Here is a 25,050-nt window from a genome sequence, read left to right on the forward strand (position 1 = left end):
TTAAATAAATAAATAAAGTAGGTATAGGGGGCCGGGGAGATGGCTCAGTGGAATAAGCACTTCCCTCGCAAGCACAAGTTCAACCCCTGGTTCCAAAAAAAAAAAAAAAAACCTAAGAAAAGTAATGTGATAAAATCACTTAGCTGATTTGGCTATGTAAGTTGTTTTTTTTTTTTGGCTACGTAAGTTTTCAAAGAAACTGTTTCTGTTTATATAGCAGGCCTGAGTGTATAAAATGATAGCAGCACTGCCTGTTTTCATGACCAATCAAGTGAATGTACATGAACTACTGCAAAGTCTTTCACAACATACTTTAAAATATGGCACTGAAAATTAACACTAAATCCTTACCTCCCCTTTAAGGAGAAAATATGATGCTCTAAAGGTTAGAGACCTAACTTGCTTTGTACCTTCAGGGAAATAATTTCATCTCTCTAGTTTCACTTTCTATAAGTTCAAAATGAGTGGTTTAGACCAGATTCTTTGTAAGGCTGCCAGTAATTCTGGTCATATCTTGCAATCATATAAGGAAATAATTGTCAAACTAAAATAATGCTTGCCTAGACAAAGCAAGTATTTTTCTTTAATCTTAAAATAAGGACTATAAATTTTAAACAACTTTTATACTCACAAAAATTACAATTCAAATTCTATTAATTATTAAAATGCTCAACATAAATGTTTTTTAAAAACTTAAAAATGATTCTTACCGATACTGATGTATCCTCATGTTTTCTCTTAACACTGGAGTCAAATAACACATTTCTTCCTCGTCTTTCACAGTCTTGATACACAATTAGTCGAATCTGGCTTGGATCAAACTCTGACAAAGGCCAACTTGAAACAAAAAGATCCATTAGTTAACTTTATTAAACATTCCATATATATTCTTATAAATATACTTCTATAACAGAACCATAAGTTATATTATTAGTAAGGAACAGATAGCAGAATTTAAAAAATAAACTATCACCATTGAAAACTGGGCTTGGTGGTACATGCCTATAATCCCATCACTCAGGAAGTTGAGGCAAGAGGATTGCCCCAAATTCAAACCTGCTTGGACTACACAGTGAGTACAAGCCTGAACTACATAGGGAAACTCTGTCTCAAACAAACAAACAAATGGGCTGGGGATATAGCTCAGAAGTATAAGTGCTTGACTGGCAAGCACAAGGTCCCAAGTTTGGTCCCCAGTACTACAAACAAAACAAAACAAAACAAAACAAAACAAAACAAAACAAAACCAGAAGACAGGTGTGGTGGTGCATGTCTGGAATTCCAGCACTTGGTAGGCTGAGGCAGGAGGATCACTATCAGAGGCCAGCCTGGGTTACACAGTGCATTCAAAGCCAGCCTGAAGAATACAGTGAGACCTTGTCTCCAAAAAGGCACTATGTAGGGATGAAAAGCAAAACCAAAGCTCTTTTTTTAAAACAGAAAAAAAGCAAGAAATAACAATAAAACAATTTTAAAACAGGCTAGTAGGAGGGTAACACATTGTGCATTTGTTATATTCACAGTAATTGCTCATTGTATAGCATACAGGCATGAAGCATTGCTCAGAAAATGACTAGCACAGAACTTTTCCCTCAATGAACTAAAAAAACCCAGTTGTATACCTATCTTAACTGTCTTGTGCATGCATTTTTTTTTCCTTTACCCTTCCTTCTTTGCCGCTTTCTCCCAACAGTTTTTTTTCTTTTGATCAGTTTCTCCCCTATTGACAAAAATTCGTTTTTGCTTTTAAAATGACAACTACCATTTAGTATACTTAAATTATAACTATCCCCTATGAATATAAAAATAAACTCAGTAAGCACAAGTAAATACATTTAAGAGAATAAAAATACAAATTGATTTCATGGCATGAACTTAAGATGAGATAATTAGATTAATTCATATTTTAAAATAGTTCTTTAATGGGTAAATCTGAAAATAGAAGGCTTTATAGTTTAAATAACAGCAAAAAACTTACAAGAAACTAACATACTTTTACTTATTTTTCTGCTACTCAGAATCGAACTCAAAAACCTCACCCTTGCCAGGCAGGCACTGCACTGCTGAGCTATATTCCTAGTCTTCTAACAAGGTTTTTTTAAAAAGTGAGAAACAACCAGCATGATAGAAAGTCACAGTGCTGGTGTGGATAAAAATTGGTAAAATTACCTTAGAAAACCATATATATACACATACATACATATATACATATATACATATATACATATACATATACATATGTATACATATATATACATATATATATATATGTATGTTTTTCTTTTAAGACAAAATCAAGGGGCCGGGGAGATGGCTGAGTGGAATACACGTTTGCCTGGCAAGCGCAAGGGCCTGAGTTCAATCCCTGGTTCTGAAAAAACAAAAACAAAACAAAACAAAAAAAACCAAAACACAAAATCAGACCTGACCTGCCAAGACCTACTAGTTGTTCGTTATATCAGACTGAATGGTCAAGTCAGGTACAGCTCATGATTGGGTTCTTTAATTTTCTTAACAGAACCTTAACTCTATCAATGCATGTGATACCAGCTAGAACTGGCAAGTATCTTCATCCTATAATCTTGTCAAAATACAATTTTAATCACTTCTCTAATCCTTAGCAACCATGTGAAAAAATGATTAGATTCTACCTTAAACACTCAAGCTAAAGTAGAGATTCTCTTTAGACTACACTGATTTGGATCATACTGAACTGCTTTTGGAGAACCATCTTTCATGTTATGCGAAGGAAACTATAAAAGACCAAAATAGGATGAAAATCATGAATGTGGTCTCATGGTAGCCAATAAGGAACATTTTAGAGAAGAAGAAATACCATGACAGCCACTGAAAAGTATGTGCCAGTTTCAGAGACAAATCATTATTCATCACAGCAAGCACAGTTCTAAGGAGTAAAGAATAGAAACAAAATTAACTTTCAAGGAAAGACAGAAAAGGAATTGTAAAAATTGACATATTTTGTTATTAATAAAGAACATATTGATTGTGTGCACACTTATGCCAAAGAATTTGGTGTAGAGGGTCACAGTAAGACCTCCGAGGAGTAATGACACCATCCTGCTCATCCAAATCTCTATTCAAATTCCATTGCTTAGACATTAAGCTCATCAGTTTGAGCCACATTTGCCTTTTTCAGAATCACTTCATATGATCCAGGATATCATCACAGTGATGTCAGAGCTGTCCAAACATGCTGCTTCAAATCAGGCTATTTCACAGTTCCATGCCTTCGTACAAACTGTTTCTTCCATCAGAAACATCCTTAACCTGCTTGGCAAATGTTCATTTCTTCTTAAACATCTAGTTGAAATGTTAATCCTCTGTGAAGTTTAAACTGATTCATCTAAGCAGAGTTAGCTGCTGAATTCTGAAATTACATTTATCTTATAATTCCATCTTCCTCACACTACTCAGGAATTTATTTAAATGTCTGTTGCTTCCATCAGAACGAAGCTCTCTGAGGACAAAGCTTATCTTTGAATCCTCCATCTCACACAAATGAGTTAAGAGAGTTAACTCATGTAAATGAGTTAAGTCTATAAAACTCAAATAAAGGCAGCACAGGCACTAAAAATTTCATGAGTGAATTAACTGAACCATCATATTCCACAACCTGAAAATGCACACCCCTATATACAGGCCTACACTTTAAAAACTTAAAAAGCATTTTTATCAACTGATAAAACATTAAACAAAATGCACACAATGGGACTCTTTGGCCATAAAAAAAGATATAACTTAAAATAGGGATGAACCTTGTAAACACTGTACAAAATAGAAGACAGAAACAAAAAAACCAAAGATTGTATGATTCCATTTCTCCAAACCATCCAGAAGAGCTAAATCTATAGTGAGACTGCAATGTTTAGAGGGTTTCTTTTGTAGTGTGTGAGTCTACACTGTGTATCAGACTATACCTTGTATGGGGGTGATGAAATATTGTGGAATTACATAGTGGTGATGGTCATATAATAACATAGGTACTGAATGTACAGTACTTTAAGGTCCACTGAATTGTATACTTTAGAAAGGGAAAACATGAACTTAAAAAAAAAGTGAAGAACCAATGTGGTGATGGTGGTGTGTGTGTGTATGGGGGGTGCACGCGTGTGTATCAGTGATTGAACCCAGGGCCTTTGTACTGAGTTATATCCTCAGCCCTTTTATTTTTTGAGACTAAGTCTAAATTGCTAAACTGCTCAGGCAGGGTTGAAACCTGTGATCCTCTGACCTCCAACTCCCAGTTTATCATGATTACAGTTATGGAATACCACACCTTGTTAACACACTGATATTTTAAGGACACAGAATGTAAGTGAAGAACTACAGAAGATCAGGAAAGACAGAACACCAGAGAGGGAAAGGTCAAGGTAAAATGCTGTTACAAAGTTAGGTAAGTCAAGGAAGAAGAAAGTAACAGTGCACAGCACCACACACTGCAGAACAACTGACTATAAGGTGTTCCTTAAATTTAGTAACTTGGTGGTTTTGGTACTCTTGCTAAAAGAGTGTCAGAGAGAGAGAAGGGATTGAAAAGAGTTGAAAAAATAAGATAGTGAATATCTGGAGGTCTAAAGAGCTCTGTGAAAGGAAAACACAGGAATAGCATGACCATGAACCTGACCAGGGAAACAGCAGTTTTGAAAAGAGAGCCCTTTAAAGGGAGGAAGAAACTGAGCTTATCTGTACAACCAACACAATCACATTAGACAGGTAGATGAGGTAAGGCTATTAAGAGGTTTTCTCACAAAGGACAAATACCTGTGTAAACAAAATGTAAAGGAATATATAAGAAAAAAATATTTTTAAGGTATATATTTCTAAACTGAGGAGAAGGAATTGCTAAGAGATCAAGGTAACTAGAGAGAACTGTTGAATTAAAATCCCAGAGGAGAGCAGTGCCCCTAATGAAATGCAGAATATACTTAATGAGGCAAGACAAATTACCTAAAAGTTAAAATTGTTGAAGATGAATTTGAAGATAGAAGAAATGAAACTGAGCATTTACATTTGATCATCTCTTCTGAAAAATAATAGAAGTCAAGCATATTTATAAGCATATGTGAAGTTGGTGAGTCAAAATGGGATCCAGAGTTTGAGTTATAAAAGTTTTATAAAGGCAGGAATGATGGCACATGCCTATAATCTCAGCAGGCTGCCAAATTTAGGGCTAGTCAGGCCACTTAATGACTGGGTGAAACACTTCTCAAAATTTAAACAGGATATAGATTTCTTTGTGAAGACACTGGATTCAATCCTCAGTGAATTCAATCATCAAAGACAGACATAAAGACAGAAACAAAGAAAGACAGACAGAGAACCTTGCAAAATTATCAAATGAGGAAAAGTGTTAACCTAAGAAAAGGAGAAGTTACTTAAGCCACACTGAGGACCCAGCTGAATTGAAAACCTTAAATCTGGAATAGGACTTTTCTGTAGTACTACAGAAGATTCTCAACGTGGGAAGGACAAAGACAGATGATGAGTTTAATAGGATAATTTCTGAGCAATTAAAATGAAAGAACAAGAAGCAAAAAGGACTTACTAGCTGAGGAAATACGGCCAAATGGACCTGACTGAAGAAACAAAAGGGTGAAAATACAAAAAGTGGTCTCAGTGAAGGTAAGTTTGAAGCTGCATGTGGCACTGCACACCTTTAATTCCTGCAGTTTGGGAGACTGAGGCAGGAGGATTGAAAGTTCAAGCCCAATCTAGGCAATTAAGCAAGATCCTGGTTAAAAAAAAAAAGGAATGAGCTTGAATGATATGAAGTTAGATTAGAAAATCTCAGAATGAGCAGATTCAGTTAATAATGACCAGGGTTAAAGCATAATCAAAGAAATATACACCAAGGTAGAAGACAAAAGAAGGAATTGGTCAGCCAGAATAAAATGTGTGGGTTTTCCACGATGATATAAAGTGAGATGAGAAGAAAGACTACCAGCTGGGTGTTGAAGGTCTTAAGAAAATTCTAGGGAACTATCTGGTACAAGTTGACCAACAACAAAATGCAGCAAGGTATGGTATACTGTCACAAGCCCAAGATGAAGAGGTTTTCATGAGATAAGAAAACAGGCTGCCATCAAAAATGATGTGCCAATTTACTACGCCGAATGATGGATAACGTATGGAAAAGTAAACATCCTTTACTCAAAGGACAAAAAGAGAAATTATAGCTCTTCAATGCAAAGAAAGATGGAGAAACTGTGAAGAAAGTGAGCACAGGGCCGGAGATATAGCTCAGCAGAATAAGTGCTTGCCTGGCAAGCACGGGGTCCCGAGTTCAACCCCCAGTACCACAGAAAAAAAAAAAAAAGAAAAAGGAAAAAGTAAAGAACATGAGCACACAAGATTGGGCATGGTGACACGCGACTTGAGAGGCTGAAAACAGGAGGAACACTACAAGTTCAACCTGTGTAGTGAGATCCTGTAGACCCTGTACTAAATACAGAAAGAAAGAAAAGAGAGAGACAGAGAGAGAGAGAGAGACAGAGAGAGAGAGAGACAAAGAGAGAGAGACAGAGAGAGAGAGACAGACAGAGAGACAGACACAAGGAAGGCATTCTAAATAGTATAGAGAAAAGGCAGCCCAGGTATTCTTAAATAGAGAAGGAAAATGTAGAATATGAAAAAGGATCACTACCTACAGGCGCTTAAGACTCTGAAATGTTTCCAAACAAGAGAGGAATTGGTAAAATAGAGATTAAAAATAACACAGACTCATACTTAAATAGTAATCTTTGTAAAGCTGTTTGGTTTGGAAGAAACACCCCTAGAGTTACCGTTCAAAACAATAAGCAATGCAGGTCAAAAGTCATCAGGCAAGCCTTGTGTGTTTATTAAGAGCATATCTGAAATGGAGAGTCACTGCTGATAAAGCCCTGATTCTCTTTACCTAGTAAGGAAAGAAGCTACACATTCTAAAATCTATAGAAACATGAAACCAACTAATAAACTTACTACAAAAAGTGCCTAATAAAGTATTTGAAATACATGAGAATATATAAAATAACAAATCCAAACAAGCTCCTTTAATAAGCAAATAATTTTAAATGGTTATCTGAAATTTATTCACTTCACCAAGTGAAAGAAATGGAAGAAGTATTGAAAAACAAATATGACCTACCTAACGTTACCATATTGGAGAGACCTAACTTTTTTTTCTTGTCCCTTCTATCCATGTGCTATCTTCACTGGAATTCACTTGGGTTCAGTATTCAACTTGTTTAGAATGATTACTTCACTATACCAGAACGAAAGTGTTCTCATACCTAATCCAATGTGCTTTCCACTGAGTTGTCCCTTTTTATTAAAACTGAACTGGAAGACCTATCTAACTTAAATCATTAACAGTGATAAACACCACCAACATTCACAAAAATTACGTATCCTTCTACAGCAAAACATTCTTTAGTATTAAGCTACTGTGTTCAGCAAAGTGCCACAAACTATTTTAAGACTCTACACAGATGTTATTTATAGTTTATTTCAGCTTATTTGCTTCCATGTTTTTTGACACAAAGAATCCTAACAGAAAATAAACATTCTAGAATAGACAACTCTTTTGCATAATACTACAGCTCAAAGGACCATGTAAACTTGATTAATATATATCACTGACTAGTAAAACAGGGCTAAATCATGCATTCCTGAAATGGGTAAAGTGGCTTCTGGGAAGGCATAATGATTCTTGTGAGGGCCCAGAAAGGGAAAACCGATAGTAAGTGAAGTAAATGGGCAGGGCACATGAGGAATTAGAAAAACGGAGATAAAAAGGCTCCTTGGGGAATGACAGTGTGGGAAAAAAAATGGTTGAGAAATACTGGGTTAAATACCTTATTAATACGTCAATTATCACCCTCAAAGAAAATACCTAAATATTTCGCTTTTTTCCCATTTGATCAAGTCTTCTGCTTCAACAATCATAAAATTGAATCTCATGCACTTATGCACTGTCTCTTTTAGCCCTACTTGCCTTTGATTATCCATACAGTTCTTCTACATAGCATCAAATACTATACAATATGCTAATCAAACCTGAAAGTTTAGTTTGTTCATACATTATTGGTAAAATACCAACTATTTAACTAACATTATTAGTGTTTTTTCATGACCTTTACACATTGTTATTTCTCACTGAAATATAAACAATGCAAGATGATGCAGACCAGCTCTAAAAAACCATTAAATCTTATGCTGATGCATGAAACAGAAGTCAAGCTTCAAAAGCATGTAGTTTCAAAAGCACAGCATGCAGAATTAGGGACCACCCCATACACACACCAGGAACTGAAAAACATTCTGACTTTGGTGAAGGGAGATGAAGGCATGAGAAAAAGGAAGAGTAAAAAAGAGATGATAAATAAGACTGTAAGAACCAGGTAAAAAGCTTTTCCAATATAAGATCAATATACCAAGAATGGGCCACCATCAGAATTCAAAAGCAACACAGCCAACTGGACAAATAATTTCTGTACATGATCAAAGTTTTCTTTCAAAGATCTTATAGGCAGATTCTGCTTTAAAGAAATCTATTAACTGGACAGTTTAGAAAAGTGACTCTTGAAACTAAAGTATGCAGCAGTGAAGGTGAACCTTCTAAAGATGAGTATCCAAACTGCAACCTAAACCAACCTGTTTATCATAAGGTGCCAACACAGCAATAAAACCTGAATACTGTGGTTCTAGGTTAGGAAAAACAATTCATACATTAACATCCTTTGTCTTAAAGAAAAATGATATGTGTGTCACAGGTTTGTCACCACTGGTATATAGTCTTGGTTTACTTCACATACCATTTTAACTTTCTGGTTTTACAACAGACATTCATCCTTTTTCAGTAAAACATAGCTGCAAAACAATGATAAAGGAATGCATTTTTACCTTAGGCTAAAAATAAAACGTTACCACATGTTTAATTCCTCACAAAACATCAAAACAAATGCCTAAAGCACATTATGTCTGTCCACTGATTTTCTTAAAAAATGTGATCTTTTGATGAGTAACGAAAGAAAGGTAAAGATTAATATAGGGAAGGCTAGGTTAATTGTACTGTTTATTCAAGTAGTTCCCATGCAGCAGAAAAGCTACCTAGTTTCCTAATGGGTACAGACTTTGCATTTTTACCATGAGTCACACATTAAAGAATTGTTTTAAAGAGATGTTATTAAGCAAGTATGATCATTGGTGAAAGTCACCATACTGTACCAATTTTGCTTTCCATAATTCAAACTGATTTTTAAACACTGAAAATTTCTCCCAAATTGACAAACGGTTAATCACAGACTAAGTACTATAGGGAGAAGATAGAAGAGATAAAGATTATAACAGAACTTTGACTAATACCAGATAAATTCAGTTTCATGCCAGTAACGATAAAGAACAATAACTATAAAAATAATTGGATTATGATCAATTCACTAATACGACACCAACTATTTAAATTTTATAGGGCCGGGGAGTTAGCTCAGTAGAATAAGTCCTTGCCTGGCAAGCGCAGGGTTCTGAGTTCAATCCCCAGTACTGCCAAAAAAACCCCAACAAAACAAAACAAAACAAAACAAAACAAAACAAAACCAAACCTTGGTAATTTGGCAGAAAAAAAAATTTGTTATTAAAATAAATACATAAATTTTATTTATAAATACATCCATGGAACATAAATGCAAAACCACACTGCTTTCCATATACCAACAGCAAATGTTTCTACCTCAACATATCGATTAAAAGCAGTAAATTACAAAATCATAAGATGTACATACACTAAAGACTAATACATATTAAAAATTACATATTTTAAAAATAACAATATCTGCCTAAAAGATTCTCAAGACATTTTCTAATAACCAAAATATAATTTATTATTTTTATTGTGTGTGTGTGTGGAACCGGGGATTGAACTCAGGCCCTTGCGCTTGCCAGGGAAGTGCTTTATTCTACTGAACCATCTCCCCGGCCCCACCGAAATATAATTTATATAAATTTTCAAAAAATGAGAATGGTTAACAGCTTAATTTTTAATTTTTCATGTATTTAAAGCAAACAGATCACCAAATGTGTGACTAGTAGAGAGTGGTAATTCAGGTTTAACACATCTGTAAATAACATCTTTAGTTAAGCTGTACACCACGGGAATTCTATTTCTTTAAGCAGTTCCTAACTTTTCAAAATCCCTTAAAACAAAAAACCTCCAGTTATGCACAAGTGCTAACTCACATTAATAATAGCAATGAACCATAGTTGTCTGCAGCCACAATATTATCAGGTAATAGAACAAGTCTCAAAACCCTTTCCATGCTGAAATGGGGGGAAAAAAAAAAAGGCTATTAGCAAGAGGACCATAAGGGACTGGAACATTTAAGAAACTTGTCACTCACAACAAAATCTATTTTTGCAAAAGGTTTCATCTATTCAGTCCTATATTTTCACAAGTTACATCTTGCTTTTTTATTTCACTGTAGAGACTTGAGATTTTTACAGATGTTTTCATTCTTCTACCTCTTCCACTATAAATGTCTGACCAAGAGAAAACCTAAGTATTTTGGAAACTATGTACTATCCTAGCATCTAATACAGAGCAGGAAAACCAACTTCTGCTGTTTTATTGATGCATGTTTGTGATACACAATAATTACATTTATTTTGGGGAACTGGTACACACACATGCATGGGTGTGTGCACATACACACACAAACCATATGTGTGTGTATAGATATAGATTTCTTTTTTTTTTGGTCATCAGATAAATTTTGTGTTCACAGTTGTGGAAGCAGGGAAGGCCAAAATCAAAGCACTGCAATTTTTGGTATTTGGTGAAGACACAGTTTGTACTGTCAAGATGATTTCTTGAGCTCTGGATCCCCCCAGGAAAGGACCTATGGAAAGGAAAAGGGGAGGATAGCAGCCTACTTGCAGCTCTTTTTTAAGGCCATTATTTGCATTTTTGAAGGCTCCCTCTACTTAACTTCATCATCTCCAAAAGTACTCTTTTGGTGGAGGTGCTTGTAAAAGAATGGGTCGCACCTCTTTTGTGTGATTTTTTTTGGGGACAACAGGAGGTAATTTATCACACTGATGATTAAATTACAGCATGAATTTTGGGAAACATTCAAAGCATGGAAGATTTTAAATGGATTAAAGATCTAAATATTAAACAAAAAAGCTAAATCCACTGGAAGAGAAAAATAGGTAGAAATCTTGAAAACATAGGTATAGGGAGAGACTTCATGAACAAAACCCACACCGCATGGAAAATACTACCAAGAATAAACAACTGAGATCATATCATCACACAAAAAAAAATCACCAGCAGAGTAAGAAGCCAACCCACAGAGTGGGAAAGAATTTTAGCCAGTTATCCCTCAAGCAAAGGACTTCTTTCGAAAGGATAGAAGGATGAACGAATATATATATATATATATATATATATATATATATATATATATATATATATATATATGACTGGGTGTGGTGGTACACACCTGTAATCCCAGCACTTAAGAGGGTGAGGCAAGAGGATTCTGCAAGCTGGAGACCAGCCTGCTACAAAGTGAGTTCAAGGTCAGCCTGAATTGCATGATGAGACTCTTCTCAAAAAGATCAATTTAAAAAAAGCAGACTCCACCCAAATTCAAAGACCAATCCAAAAATGGGCATCTGAGATGAATACATACTTCTTATATGATGAAATACAAACAGCAAATATATTTAAAAATGTTCAACATCACTGGTCATCCAACAGAAGCAAATTAAAACAACACTAACAGGACTGGGTAGACAGCTTGGCAGTCTAAGCATCTGCCTGGCAATCACAAGGACCCAGGTTCAATCCCTAGTACTGCATGTCATGCTGCCCCAAAATCCTGTGTGTTGTGCCGGCTGAACCCAGGCGTGGTGGCACACGTCTGTAATTCCAGCAGTGGGGAGCCTCAGACAGAAGAAGCACTATGAATCTGAGCTGTGTAGTGAGAACCTGTACCAAATGAATGAATGAATGAATGAATGAATGAATGAAAAAAAATTGAAGAAAAAAAGAACACTGAGAGTTGGGTATATAGGTCTGTGGCATAAGAGTCTCCCTGGCAAGGTCAAGGTCCTGAGTTCTACCTCTAGTATCAAAAAAACAAAAAACAAACAAACAAAAAAACCCTAACTCAAACAAAACACTGAGATTCCATCTCACCCAGAAAGAATGACTATTATCAAGAAATCAACCAGTAACAAATGCTGGAGAGGGTGTGTGTGGGGGGGGAAGAACCCTTCTCCACCATTGGTGGGAGTGTAGATTAGTCCAACCACTGTGGAAATAAGTGTGGAGATTCCTCAAAAAACTACAACTAGAGGTCCCACTTGACCCAGCTATTCCCTGTGTCCTATATTGTGGGTAACTTCCCAGAAGAATTTAAAAATTTCTGATTATTTTTGATCCCTTTTCCTCTCTCTCTCTCACCCTTCTCCACTTCCCCCTGTTAAGGGTTCTTTATTTTAGTAAGAATTGTCCTGAGCACAAGAGGGCTCAGGCAACCACTACTAGAACCCAGATCTTCAACAAATCACAGCTATAAGAAATTTAAGGTTCATCAAGTAAACAACAAAACAGAGTAACTCTGTCACAACTTGGATGTATCAACTCTGCTATTTCAAACAAGTCCACATACACATTCCTGAAACCCACAGTAAGCTTGTATTCTACTCAGCTGACCAGCAAGTAGAAAAGCAAACCCACAGCATTCAGGAAGCAGAGGCAAGAGAAGTTCCATGATGAGTTCAAGGCCAGCCTGAACTACATAGCAAGATCCTGTTTCAGAAAGACAAAAAAAGAAAACTCTAATGATTATGGCACCCAGAACAGTCTATGGAAAATGGCTCAGTAATTTGAACTCTTAAATTGAATTCAAACACACAAGCCTAACACAAAATACTGTCTTTGAATTTATAAACGTCAATAAAAGTACCATGTTACATCATTTGACTAGCTTAGGAAAGACATTTTAGCTTACTTTACAAATACCATCTTTCAGTATATTTATATTTTATCATTATCAGCAAGTTCTTATAGAAAACCAAAGGGTATGTCTGGGAATGTATATGTATATGACTAACACAGTAAGAGAAATACCTAATACAATGGGCTGCTAATCCACAACCTAAGACATGATATGCTGAGACCATGCAACATTCTCCACCCCCAAACTGGCATAAATGAAGAATGGGCTCTTAATCAGGAGAAATGGATTTAAATTCAAATTGACAAATATTTAATGTGACCTTAGAGAAGTCCCCTTAAGTTATTGAATCCTCAATTTGCTCATTTATAAAATAAGACTGCTTCTAAAAAAGTTAAGTTTTATCTCTTCAACCCTGAAAATAGTACATCAAACACATCAAGAATTCAATAGACTTGTAACTCATTACTGAAGTGACTTGTCTCTTCAAAGTACTATATAGTGTCACGCTGCCTCGTTAGAAAAAAATGTCCATTATTTTAACTTTATTTAATTCTAATAATCCTGGTACTTGATGATATGTAAAATATTTTATAATGGGTTTCACCATATCACAATTTATTAGAATTTTAAAAAATCATTTAAGTCAGAAGCCTACATACACAGTAAACTGCTTTTTACAAAGTAATGTCTAACAGATCAAGAAATATTTCATACCTGAAGTCTTTGATGTAAATATCTGAAGCAATTTATAGATTAATTTACCTTAAATCCAGTTTTAAGATGTACTAAAGTTGAAGACTACATTTAAGTTTATTTCTTATTTCTGTCACTACTGACTCCATGGGACACTGCTAGTTTCTTTACATGTACTACCTCCGATTCCTGTATCAACCCTGGAAGCAACTGTGTTTATTGCAGACAGAAACACATCTGTGGTACTCATTTGTGATAGACTTGTTGATGCAAACTTGCATTTAATCATAAATAGTATACGCATGTAAACTGCATTACTAAATGTATTAAGTGGAGAAAAACTAGAGAAAACTAAAAAGCCCATCAATAGGGGGTTCGGTAAATAAAACTGTAGTACATTCACTCACTACGGTACCCACCCATACAATGAAATAATGTGCAGGCTTTTAAAAGAATGTGGACTATTTGTGAAGAGCTCTAAGATAATTATCACATGAAGAAGAAAAGATTGAAATAATAATGCACATCATCAACGTGAAGGCAAAAATACTAATAATATGCTAGTGTACAATTGTTATTTGTTCTGCGGTGCTAGATCAAACCTAGGGTTTCACTAACAGAGACAAGCACTCTGCACTGGGCTACGTTGCCAGTCCTTAACATTTTCAAGGAAGACAAATAAGAAACATGATATAAAAATATACAACTAATCATTAAAAGTGACCTCAAGGAAATAAAATGAATTGGATTTAAAAAAAAAAAAAAAAGGAGAGACATTTATACTTACTGCATTATGCTCTTACCTTAGTCTGGTTACAAATCTTTCAATTAATCCAAATAATGACTTCTTTGGTTCCCTAGGTTCTAGATCCACTCCTCAGAGAATAATGAATAACTTAATCACTTTCAGATTCTTGAGGAATATGATGCCCCACCCCCGCTGGAAGTTTTCCAGATAATGAAAAATAGGGCAGAGAAAAGTTTGATAGGCACAACTAAAAAACAAGCATAACTGCCACAAATGTAAGAAACAATGGAATGTAATAATTTTCTAAAACGAAAAAGCTAACAGTTAAATTAAGGTTTATTTCTCTAATGTCAACCTCCTCAGCCTCTTTTCAAATCAAAGATCTAAAATTTACCAAATCCTATTGCTTCTATATCCTAAATATCTTGCATAAGACCATGGTTACAACCATACTGTCATCATTTTAAATCTAAGCCACCAATAATATCTTAGTTTAAATTACTCTTTCCGTCTCTCCTCTGGCTTTCTTCCAATTCATTCTCCAAACTGTAGCCAAAGTGAAACATCTTACTACGTCATTCTGTCTATTTTAAAGCCCTGTGTCAACAAGACACTGTTCTCAGATTATGCCCTAACTTTGTACTCAGGACTCTGTGCTTACCAGGCAGGCACTTACTCTACTGAGCAATTTCCCCAGCCCTTAACTTTTTAGTAGACATGGCTTTGACTTCCCTACCCATCCTCTGCTTTGGTCCAATCATTCTTTTCACTATAAACCTCCGTTTTATTTTTACCTTCAGGCTGCACATTTTTCTGTTGTCCTTCTAGTCTTCTTAGCTTGGTTCATATCTCAGACCTCAGTTTATGTTATTTCAAGTAAGATTTTCTGATCAATCCCACCACCAATCCCTACAACTGGAATAATTTCCAACACTATAAGCTGGCTAATCTTTCTTTTCCACAAAGTATAAGGAGGATAAATTATAAATAAAAGGGAAAGCTTATAGATACTATCAGAATATTTAATTTTAAATGTCCCCTTCCTCCTTTAACTTTACCTCTCAGTGCTGATCCTTTTAAAAGAATAGAAGTGAACTAAGTGCCTTCTCAGGCAAGCACAGGGACCAGGGTTCGATCCCAACCCTGGCACCACAAGCCACACACCAACTGCCTTGTGGGAAGGCTGGAGAGTGTGAAACTGTGTCTTGTCTATGTCTCTCTCTTGCTCACTCTCACTCTCTCATGCTCCCGGCAGTGCTCTAAAGCAACATTCTGTACACACACCATTCTGGTGCTTAACAGACTTTGTCATAATCACTTACTTATTGTCTCCATTCCTATTACAACATAAGCCCTGTGTGAACTCTTGTTACAAAGCTGTAATTGGAGTCTCCAGTACCATACCTGACATTCAGTAGCTTCTCCTTAAGTGGAATCTAATTTTTGAATGAACATTGATGAAATCTCTTGAGATCAGTTTAGTTAAAATACACTAAAGATTTTAGTGAGTATTCTTTATGACAATGGGATAAAAATATTTTTCTGTATGTTTTTGCTTATACCTTAAGGTATATGCAGTGCTACATTTTAGTAGTCCCCCCAACTCTTTTAAAGAGAATAATCCTTATAAACACTATACGCTGGCTAATCTTTCTTTTCCACAAAGTTTAAGGAGGATAAATTATAAATAAAAGGGAAAGCTTATAGATACTATCAGAATATTTAATTTTAAATGTCCCCTTCCTCCTTTAACTTTACCCCTCAGTGTTGATCCTTTTAAAAGAATAGAATTGAACTAAACGCCTTCTCAGGCAAGCACAGGGACCAGGGTTCGATCCCAACCCTGGCACCACAAGCCACACCCATCCCAACCCAAGGAGTGTTGAGCTGGCCACCAAAATGGTTCATAAAATTTTTCTAGTAACTTCCCCCCCACCCTGTATTTAGCACAGGGTCTACAGGGTCTCAGCGCACCCTGGGGGCAGGGGGATGGCAGGCCAGGGATCAAACCTTGGTCCCTGCTTCTGCCTAAGCAGGCACTTTTTAAAAACTTTTATTTTAGGGAAGAGTATACAGGGTGTTCAGGGTCTCACTACAAGATCAGACTCTTAGTGATCCACCTCATTCTGACAGCAGGGAAATTGCAAAAACAAGGCAGTCCTTTGGGAGTCAAAAATGGAAGCTACATGTTCAAGATGACAGAGATATCCTAATTGACTTACCAGTTTAAATCACTTTATATAACTTGTAACTGCATTGTCTGTCTCTCTATAATATACACATATACATATATTTTTTCCTGCTCTTTTTTATATTTTAATTATATTAAAAAGTAGCAATGAGACAGTTTCAAAACAAGTTAGGACAGTTACAATAATTAATATATTGCATGTTGTTGTCTTCGTAGTAGTTATTCATAGTACAAGATGCAGACATGATGTCTTGTCTAAGTACTATTAGTTCAAAACTTTCTTCACACTGCACTAAGAGAAAGTAGCTGTACACCTATGCTATTTTGTATATAAAGATATGAATTTTTTTTTCACTACAAAATGGTTCTCCATTTATATCACCCTTTTTTGTTTACTTTTGTCAGAGATGGGTATTCCATTGCCATTCATATATTGTAGGTGCATGAATTCAGCAAAATAATCCAATATAGTCCAGTAGTCTATAATAGTCATGGGGTATCTGCATGACTGGCAAGGTCAGAAGTTGTTGACTTGAGCCTTTTACAGTTCAGCATATTAATATGGCTTTACTTTTTATACCTCGTTTTTATACTTTTCTGCTGGATGGTTAAGACCAAGATAAAGCAAGACCTATATAACAAATAATGTAACTTTTGTATCTGACAAGATTAGTCAAATTCCCTCAGGATATACCCTGAAAACCTGTATAGCAGTTTGTATATCTTTTGTCAGTGTTTTTTCCTGGTCTTGAACTCATAATTCTACTGTTCCCAACAGAACATATTCTTTTCAAGTACTGGTATAGTCTTAAAAACTGACCTCATGCTAATTTACAAAAGAAGTCCGATCAAAATTTAAAAAGTATCATACAAATCATTTTCTCTGACAATAGTATAATCATACACATATAAGAACGTTTCAGTCAGCACTGAACTGTATATTTAATAGTAGTCCCTGAAGATTATAAGGGAGCTAAAATTTTCAGTCTCCTGGTGATGTCACAGCCAATGTAATGTGATAGTGCAACACCTTACTCGGATGTTTGTAGTGATGCTGAAAAAAGCAATATTACCATGTTGCAGGACTCTATAAAAGTACAGTATGTATAATTATTTATGAAACTATAATACTTGATAATGCTAATATGTGACTATATTAAATTTTAAATATTTACTATACTGTATTTTTATCATTCTTCAGAATACTTCTTATTTTTAAAAGTTTTCTGTAAAGCAGTAGATAGTAACAGCCTTCTACTTCTTTGCATTAAGGAACCACGCCAAGTGACTTATACATATCACAAAGGGTTGTAAAAGGACATACTATGTCTGAGTAACAGTGCATTTTTCAGATGGTTTCCCATCATGAAGTAGTGCACAATTGCACATCACATGAGATTTCTTATTAATGGTACAATATAGAGTGTATCACTGTAATATATTCTAGGAGTATAAATTTATAAAAACAAGCTTCATTTTTATGACTAGGAGCTTAAATCTGACATAGTCTTAGAGTCTTTTTTTTTTTTTGTCTTAGATTCCTACTACCAATATAGAAATCTTAAATGCACACATTCATATAAACATACTTTATGAGTTGAAGACAGTAATTATTGACTGAACACACCTGTATTAGTACCTACCTTATGCCAACCATAAATCTAAGATTCACAATGAGGTCATAATTTATATGTCTTACTATTACACAGCTTCAAGTACTGGTGGTACAGGGATGACTGTTAAGGTGGCTTTTTATAATTTTACTAACAAAAAGACTGATAAAAGTAAATTAAAAAAAAGACTGATAAAAGTGATTCATTTCAGGGAGATCAATGCCCCAAAGCCACCTGGTACAATAGGCATGCATGTACCACTGGTAGTTCAAGCCAGCAGGAACATATTGGAAAACAAAAAACCCCAAAAACTGTTTATTCTATACTATGGAAATACTAGCTTTGCAAATATGTTTTTATCATAAAAGTAAAAAATGGCTTTTATACAATTAAAAGTCATTCCAGATCTGAAAGAGCCTACAATCTAATTAAGAGGGACTACAAAAATACTAATCATTACATAATTAAGTATAAGATGCTAGATTCTCTACAAATTTTAATGCTTGATCAACAATGATTGAGTATCAGATTTGGAAAATAAGAATGGAAAAATTAAAGCTCATCCACTGAAACTATCAGATATAAAAATGAAAAAAATTTCACACAAGCAAAGAAAAAAAAAAAAAAAAAAAAAAAAACCTCAACAGAGAACATCATAGATTATTTTGGAAAGTAACAATTTATAGATGCTGTAAATAAAAGTAACAGAAAGAACCAGCATAAAATTATCAGGATCAGGCCTAGGTACCACACTTGCATAGCATGTTCAAGGCACTAGGTTTCATCCACAGCATTGCACAACAAAAAGGGGGATCTAATGTATTGGGAATGTGGAGAGTCTGAATAGACATTCTTAAAATAGGACAAAAAAGGTATGGTATATGAGAAAAACTTTTATAGTAACCATAAGGATAACGCAAATTAAAAATACAATGAGCTATGACCTCACGTCTATTAAAATAGGTATCGTCAAAAACAAAAGATACATGGTAAAATATAAAAACAAATTCTGTGATTGTGGATGAAAAGCAAACTAGCAATTTATGGAAGAGTGTAGATGCTCATCAAAAAACTACACAACTACTGTATGATACACAAACGTTACTTCTGATTACACATTCCAAAGAAATGGAAAAAAGAGATTGCAATGTTGAAACATCTACATTCTTATGTTCATTGTAGCATTATGCACAATACCCCCAAATCCCCAACTATCATCAATGGATGAGTGGACAAAGAAAAAAATGGTCTATATATACAACAGTTATAAAATTCAGCTTTTAAAAAGAAAGAAATCCTGTTATTTAAGGCAACAGAGATGAATATCGAGGACATTATGCTAAGCAAAATAAGCCAGGCACACAGAAACATTTTGCTCATATGCAGAATTAAAAGTGAAATTCACAGAAGCACAGATTAAAATGGTGGTTAACAAAGGTCATAAAACGAAGTGGTGGTCAAAAGGAACAAAGTTTCAGTTACAAGAAAGATAGCATAGATATCATATGCATTATGTACTGAAAAGTTCTTTAAAAGTAGACCTTAAATGTTGTCAGCTCATGCTCAAATGATTAAACATGTGAAGTAACAGCATCTGAATTAACTGAGTCATTTGACAGTTTATACACACATCAAAACATCACACAGAACACCATAAACGTAAATTTTTATTTACCACTTGAAAAATATGTATTAAAAACCGAGTAACAAATAAGAAAACTAAATAATTTTATATTGTAATTATGCTCACATACTGGAGGGATAGCAAAATGAAGATGTCTGTTATGGTTTGTGTCTAGTTGTCCCCCCAAAGTCTCATGCAGTCATGGGGTGAGGTCTTCTAGAGTTTGTGTTAACTCATGATCCACTGGGATTATGTGTGATCCAAGGCTGGGATTATGGGTTTTAGTACTGCTGGGATTATCCATAGGTGGGTAAGTACTGGGAAGTACCCATAGGTGTGAGTACTTCCCCTACCCTGGGGCAGGTAATTTGCATTACAATGTAAGGTGGGAAGAGAAGCCAGCTGCTTGAGCTGCTGCTACCCCTCCCTTGCACTCTTGCTCTTTGCCGCTGCCATGAAAGGTTGCTTTCTGCTCTGTGCTTCTCTACCTTGGACCCAGATGAGTATGGACTGAAACCTCCAGTAACTGTGAGCTAAATAAACCTTTCCTTCCTTCATTTTGAGTGTCGGGTATTTGTCCCAGCAACAAGAGAAGAGTAAGACAATGTCCCTAAGGAAGCTAAAATGGGTATCTGAATGCATCTCCACTGTAAGTCAGGACTGAGTTGTAATTTGACAGATTGCACTTACCATAAAACCCAATTTTTTCTCTTTCACTGTGTCTTTCTCTCTCAGCTTCCAAGATAAACCAATTGACAGATTTTTATCATAAACTTGTGGTTGAGACAAATCTCAGCATTTTTGGTTATGAAAAACGGAAAAATATGCAAATTACCTAATAATATCCCTTTTAAATAGTAATTTGCTATTAAGTTTAATTTCCAACAAACAAAAATAAATTTTAAAATCTATTTGCTGGTATTTCACATATTTAAAAATAATCTGAAAGTCAGTATTTTGAATGATCTTCTAATACACAAAATACTTTTGGACTGAAAAGAGCGAAGAGGTTACTTGAAATAGAGCAAACGCTGGGCACCTACTTAACATCTAATTATTTTGATTACCCAAAAGGAGAAAAATTAAAAGGTTTCATTTTTTAATACTGTATCAGTCTAATGTAAATATCTGAAAACTCAAATACTGTCTAAAATATAGAAATATGTTTTTAAAGAAGTCTTTACGGGTTATTTGGAAGAGTCACAAATAAGAATCAAAACAAAAAAATTAAAAAAAGAATTAAAACATTAATTCAGAGTCACAGTGATGAGTCTCCAGACAAAATAAAAACAAAAGTTTGAAAAAGTACATACTGTTATGGCAGTAGCACCACTGAGTTACTGAACCTAAAAAAAAAGATCAGCTAAAGATTTAATAAACTGTTAACAATTCTCAAATATAGAAAAACATAAATGTCTCAAGGATGCACAACTCCCACTTCTCACAATGATTCTAAAGCCCACGACCTCATGTTATCACACATACATGCAGTAATTTGTTTTCTACTTGCAGTTTTCTATCCTAAATCATTCCAGACTCGTCTTCTAGCAATGTAATGTTTCATCAAATAATTCCAGTGTGGCAAAAGTATCGGTGATTTCTTACTTGTTTTCATATGGATGTTAATTTTTTTGGTACTGGGGATCAAACTTGGGACCATGTGCTTGCCAGACAGGTGCTTATGCCACTGAGCTGTATTCCCAGCCCCCAACAAACTTTTTAAGATAATCATTCCTTTATCATCCTTAGATTCACATCTAATAGTACTCAATCATACCACTCTTACAGTACCATAAAGCAAAAGATGTTCTTCCTAAGTCTATAGAGTATACCTTATCCTTCCTGATCTTTTGTTCAATCCACACACACACACACACACACACACACACACACACTGCCACTCTAGTACTGAGGACTGAATTCAAGGCATTCACACTGAGCTACATAAGCAGCCTGTGGGGCTGGGGAGATGGCTCAGTAGAATAAGCGCTTACCTGGCAAGTGTAAGGGCCCGAGTTCAATCCTTGGTTCTGTCAAAAAAAAAAAAAAAAAAAGCCTGTTCCCCAAGCCCCCTTTTAATTTTTGAGACATGGTTTTGCTAAGTTGTTCACGCTGGGCTTGATCTTCTGATCTTGCTGTCTAAGCCTCCCAGAGTACTGACACTATAGGCCTGCATCACCATGTCCAGCCTCTTTATGTTCTATGAAATCTTACATACATATGATGTTGTCATCTCTCTGTACTATATTATCTGATATTTTCACCATACCCAGTTTCCAAGAAATGGCTTGGATAGCCTTATAAATTTAGTCATGCTGTGTTTTTTTAAAAATCTTTGCACAAAGTAACAAAAACTACTGAAAAAAACTAGCTCATGACGTGCAATAACATGAAGGAATCTCAAAATCATTTACCATCAATAACCCACTACAAAAGGACACAGACACACACACACAGACACACACACACACACACACAGATATACACAATATATGACTAGGTGTGGAGGACCACCTGAGCAGCTCTTCTAGAAAAAAGAGCGGCTGTCTCCATTTTGACTGAGCCAAACCCTATTTCCTCTTATTGTTATGTACAGAGCTGGCTAGGACTTCTGTTTACCCTTTAATTGGCCTTAACCAATGTGTATTGGTCTAGCTGAGGTGCTGGTGATAGTCTCTGAAGGTGCTGTGTGTGTTTCCCTGGTAACCTACACCTGCTGCTCTAAAGTGAGCCTGGTCCAGACAACGGAAGAGTTAATGCTCCACGCCACCAGCCAGCTGGGATCAGCCTCAAGACAGAGGCCATGACTACCTGGGGCTTGAAAGACTACATCAGAGCTGAAGCACCAGACTTACCAAAACATTAAATACTATATTATGCAGATTACTCTCTCTGCATATCCTCTCTGCATATGGCAGATGTAAATTTAGGCCACCCACCTAGCCCAGCTCATTGTAGTCACCTACTTCCCACAATTCTCAGTCAATCTTCCTCAAGCCACTCCTACACTGAATAAAACCAGGTGAGGCCCTAGGTTGCTCTGTTGGTTCCGGAAAGTCATCTTTGTGGCAGGACTTAGAGCTCCTTGACTCCCCGATGACTGAAAATATAATTTAGTGTCTTTATTTTCACCACGGGTCACACTGAAAATGGTAGATTGGAATCAACTTGATGGGATTCCAATAACGTAACTTTGGGATTACAGACATTGGCTTCTTGGACTGAGGCGAAGATCTAGAAGTGTCTCCTACAACTAGGTATGTAACATTTCAGAACAGGCAAAACTATAGGTACCAAAAAAAAAGGTAAGTAAAAAAATAAAAAAAAAAAAAGGGTAAGTCAATGACAGGGGATAGATGTGAGGGAGGGGAAAATCATTGCAAATGTAGTACAAAGAACTTTTGTTTTATTATTTTGAGAAGGGTTGCAATATATATTCAGGCTAAGCTTTAACTCATGATGTAGACCAGGCTGGCTTCCAATTTGCAATGATCCTCCTATCTTAGCTTCTTGAGAGCCAAGATTATAGGAATACACTACCACACCCAGCTCCAAGGGAAGTTTTTTGAGGTAATGAAAATGTTCTGCATCTAAACTCCGATGAAGATTATATAACACATATATTAAACTTAATCAAACTACAAACCTAAAAAAGTGAATTTTACTGCACATAAATTATATCTCAAAACTGAACATACATGCACACCCAAGCACCTTTCACAGATGACTATAATGACCTAAAGAGTAAAATTTCAAAATATCTCTAGCCCCAACTGCCTACCCAGAAAACCCTACACCTAAATTTTAGGCCTCTTCAAACTTAAATGTACAACTAAACTTATTTTCTCCACCATACCTACTTGCATTATTCCCTCCTATATTCTTTACCTTGTTTAACAGCATTGTCACTCAGCACTACCATGCCCAAATCTACCAACAGAATAGATCCAGACCACAACTATTCTCCTTTACCCTTCCTATTCAGTCAAATGCTGAATCTCTTCTTTAGACACTGCTCCTCCTTTCCCACCATTCAGCTACTGCCATGATTGCGCCTCTGCCTTCTCTGGACTCCAATGGCACTTCTCCAGTTGGTGCTCCTAATCTTTCCCCACTCTGTCATTCTGAGATAAACTTTCTAAAAACACAAAGATGACTGTGCTCTACCACTACTAGTTTCCATCTGCCTAAAAATGTCTTTAATATTTTAAGCACCAGTTTTATCTCATCCTCTCATTTCCTGCCATTTCCTTAAATGCATGTCCTGACACTTACCAAATTTGTCATATCCTTCCAAAGACCATGCCTGAACTAAATTGAAGGACAGCTCACTGCCACCTCCTCTACAGAAATGGGGGAACCACTAAACAGAAATAACCTCCACATATTCTCCCAGAATGATTTATATAGCTCAACTAGAGCACATGATAGTTATCCACTTAACATTTAGTGGGCACTGTGGGATTAGGAAAATGTAAAGATAAGTGAGACAAACTTCCTGCTCAGATTTCAATTAAAACTACTATCAGTCTCAGAGCCTAAATCAAGAGCTCTTCAGAACAAAGATTCTAACTGTACTTTCCTACAAGGATCTGAATGAAGTTCAAGGTGTCAATGAACTTGGATAGGGAAAATGCTATTTTATTTTCACTACTAACCACAATTTAGCATTTCTTCCCATATATCAGCAACAAACAGTGGAACTGGCAACTCGACAACTATGCTCACCAATAGCAATCAGTGTTTCATTACACTAAGTTTATGCAGATATCCAGAAAATTATTTATATTCATTAATACTGAATATTCAGGGCCAGGGAGATGGCTCAGCAACATAAGCACCAGCCTGGCAAGTGCAAGGTCCTGAGTTCCATCCCCAGAACTGCAACAAAAAAATCCAGTAATTATTAGATCCACCATAAATCTTGTTATTTAATGAATTAACAAGGTAGCATATGCTGCTATATTACAAGTTTAATATTTTAGAATATTAATACTTATTCATGAATATTTTAATGAATTTCCTTTATATGCATTCTATTTTAAGTATTCATAATTTTTTTTCTGAGGAGAGTTATTTACCAGGCTGTCTTACAAGTACATGGCAGGAAAAATAAGAATACCATTCAATGCTATGATTCCATAGAGAAAAATAAGTGGTCAATCAAGGGACAAGCTGGGAATATGAGATGTTGAAAGCAGACTAGTAATTTT

The 25,050-nt window shown here is 35.5% G+C and overlaps 1 protein-coding gene across 1 annotated transcript in view; it reads right to left on the bottom strand.

The window, feature by feature from the left end:
* Positions 1-25,050, bottom strand: part of Fnip1 (folliculin interacting protein 1) — a 141,769-nt gene that overhangs the window by 76,187 nt on the left and 40,532 nt on the right. The window contains exon 2 of the mRNA XM_004629439.2: positions 711-837. Coding sequence (XP_004629496.1) covers positions 711-837 — 127 coding nt within the window. The remainder of the gene's footprint in view (positions 1-710; positions 838-25,050) is intronic.

The sequence above is a fragment of the Octodon degus genome, unplaced genomic scaffold, assembly GCF_000260255.1.
Source record: "Octodon degus isolate 3935 unplaced genomic scaffold, OctDeg1.0 scaffold00029, whole genome shotgun sequence".
Classification (NCBI taxonomy): domain Eukaryota; kingdom Metazoa; phylum Chordata; class Mammalia; order Rodentia; family Octodontidae; genus Octodon; species Octodon degus.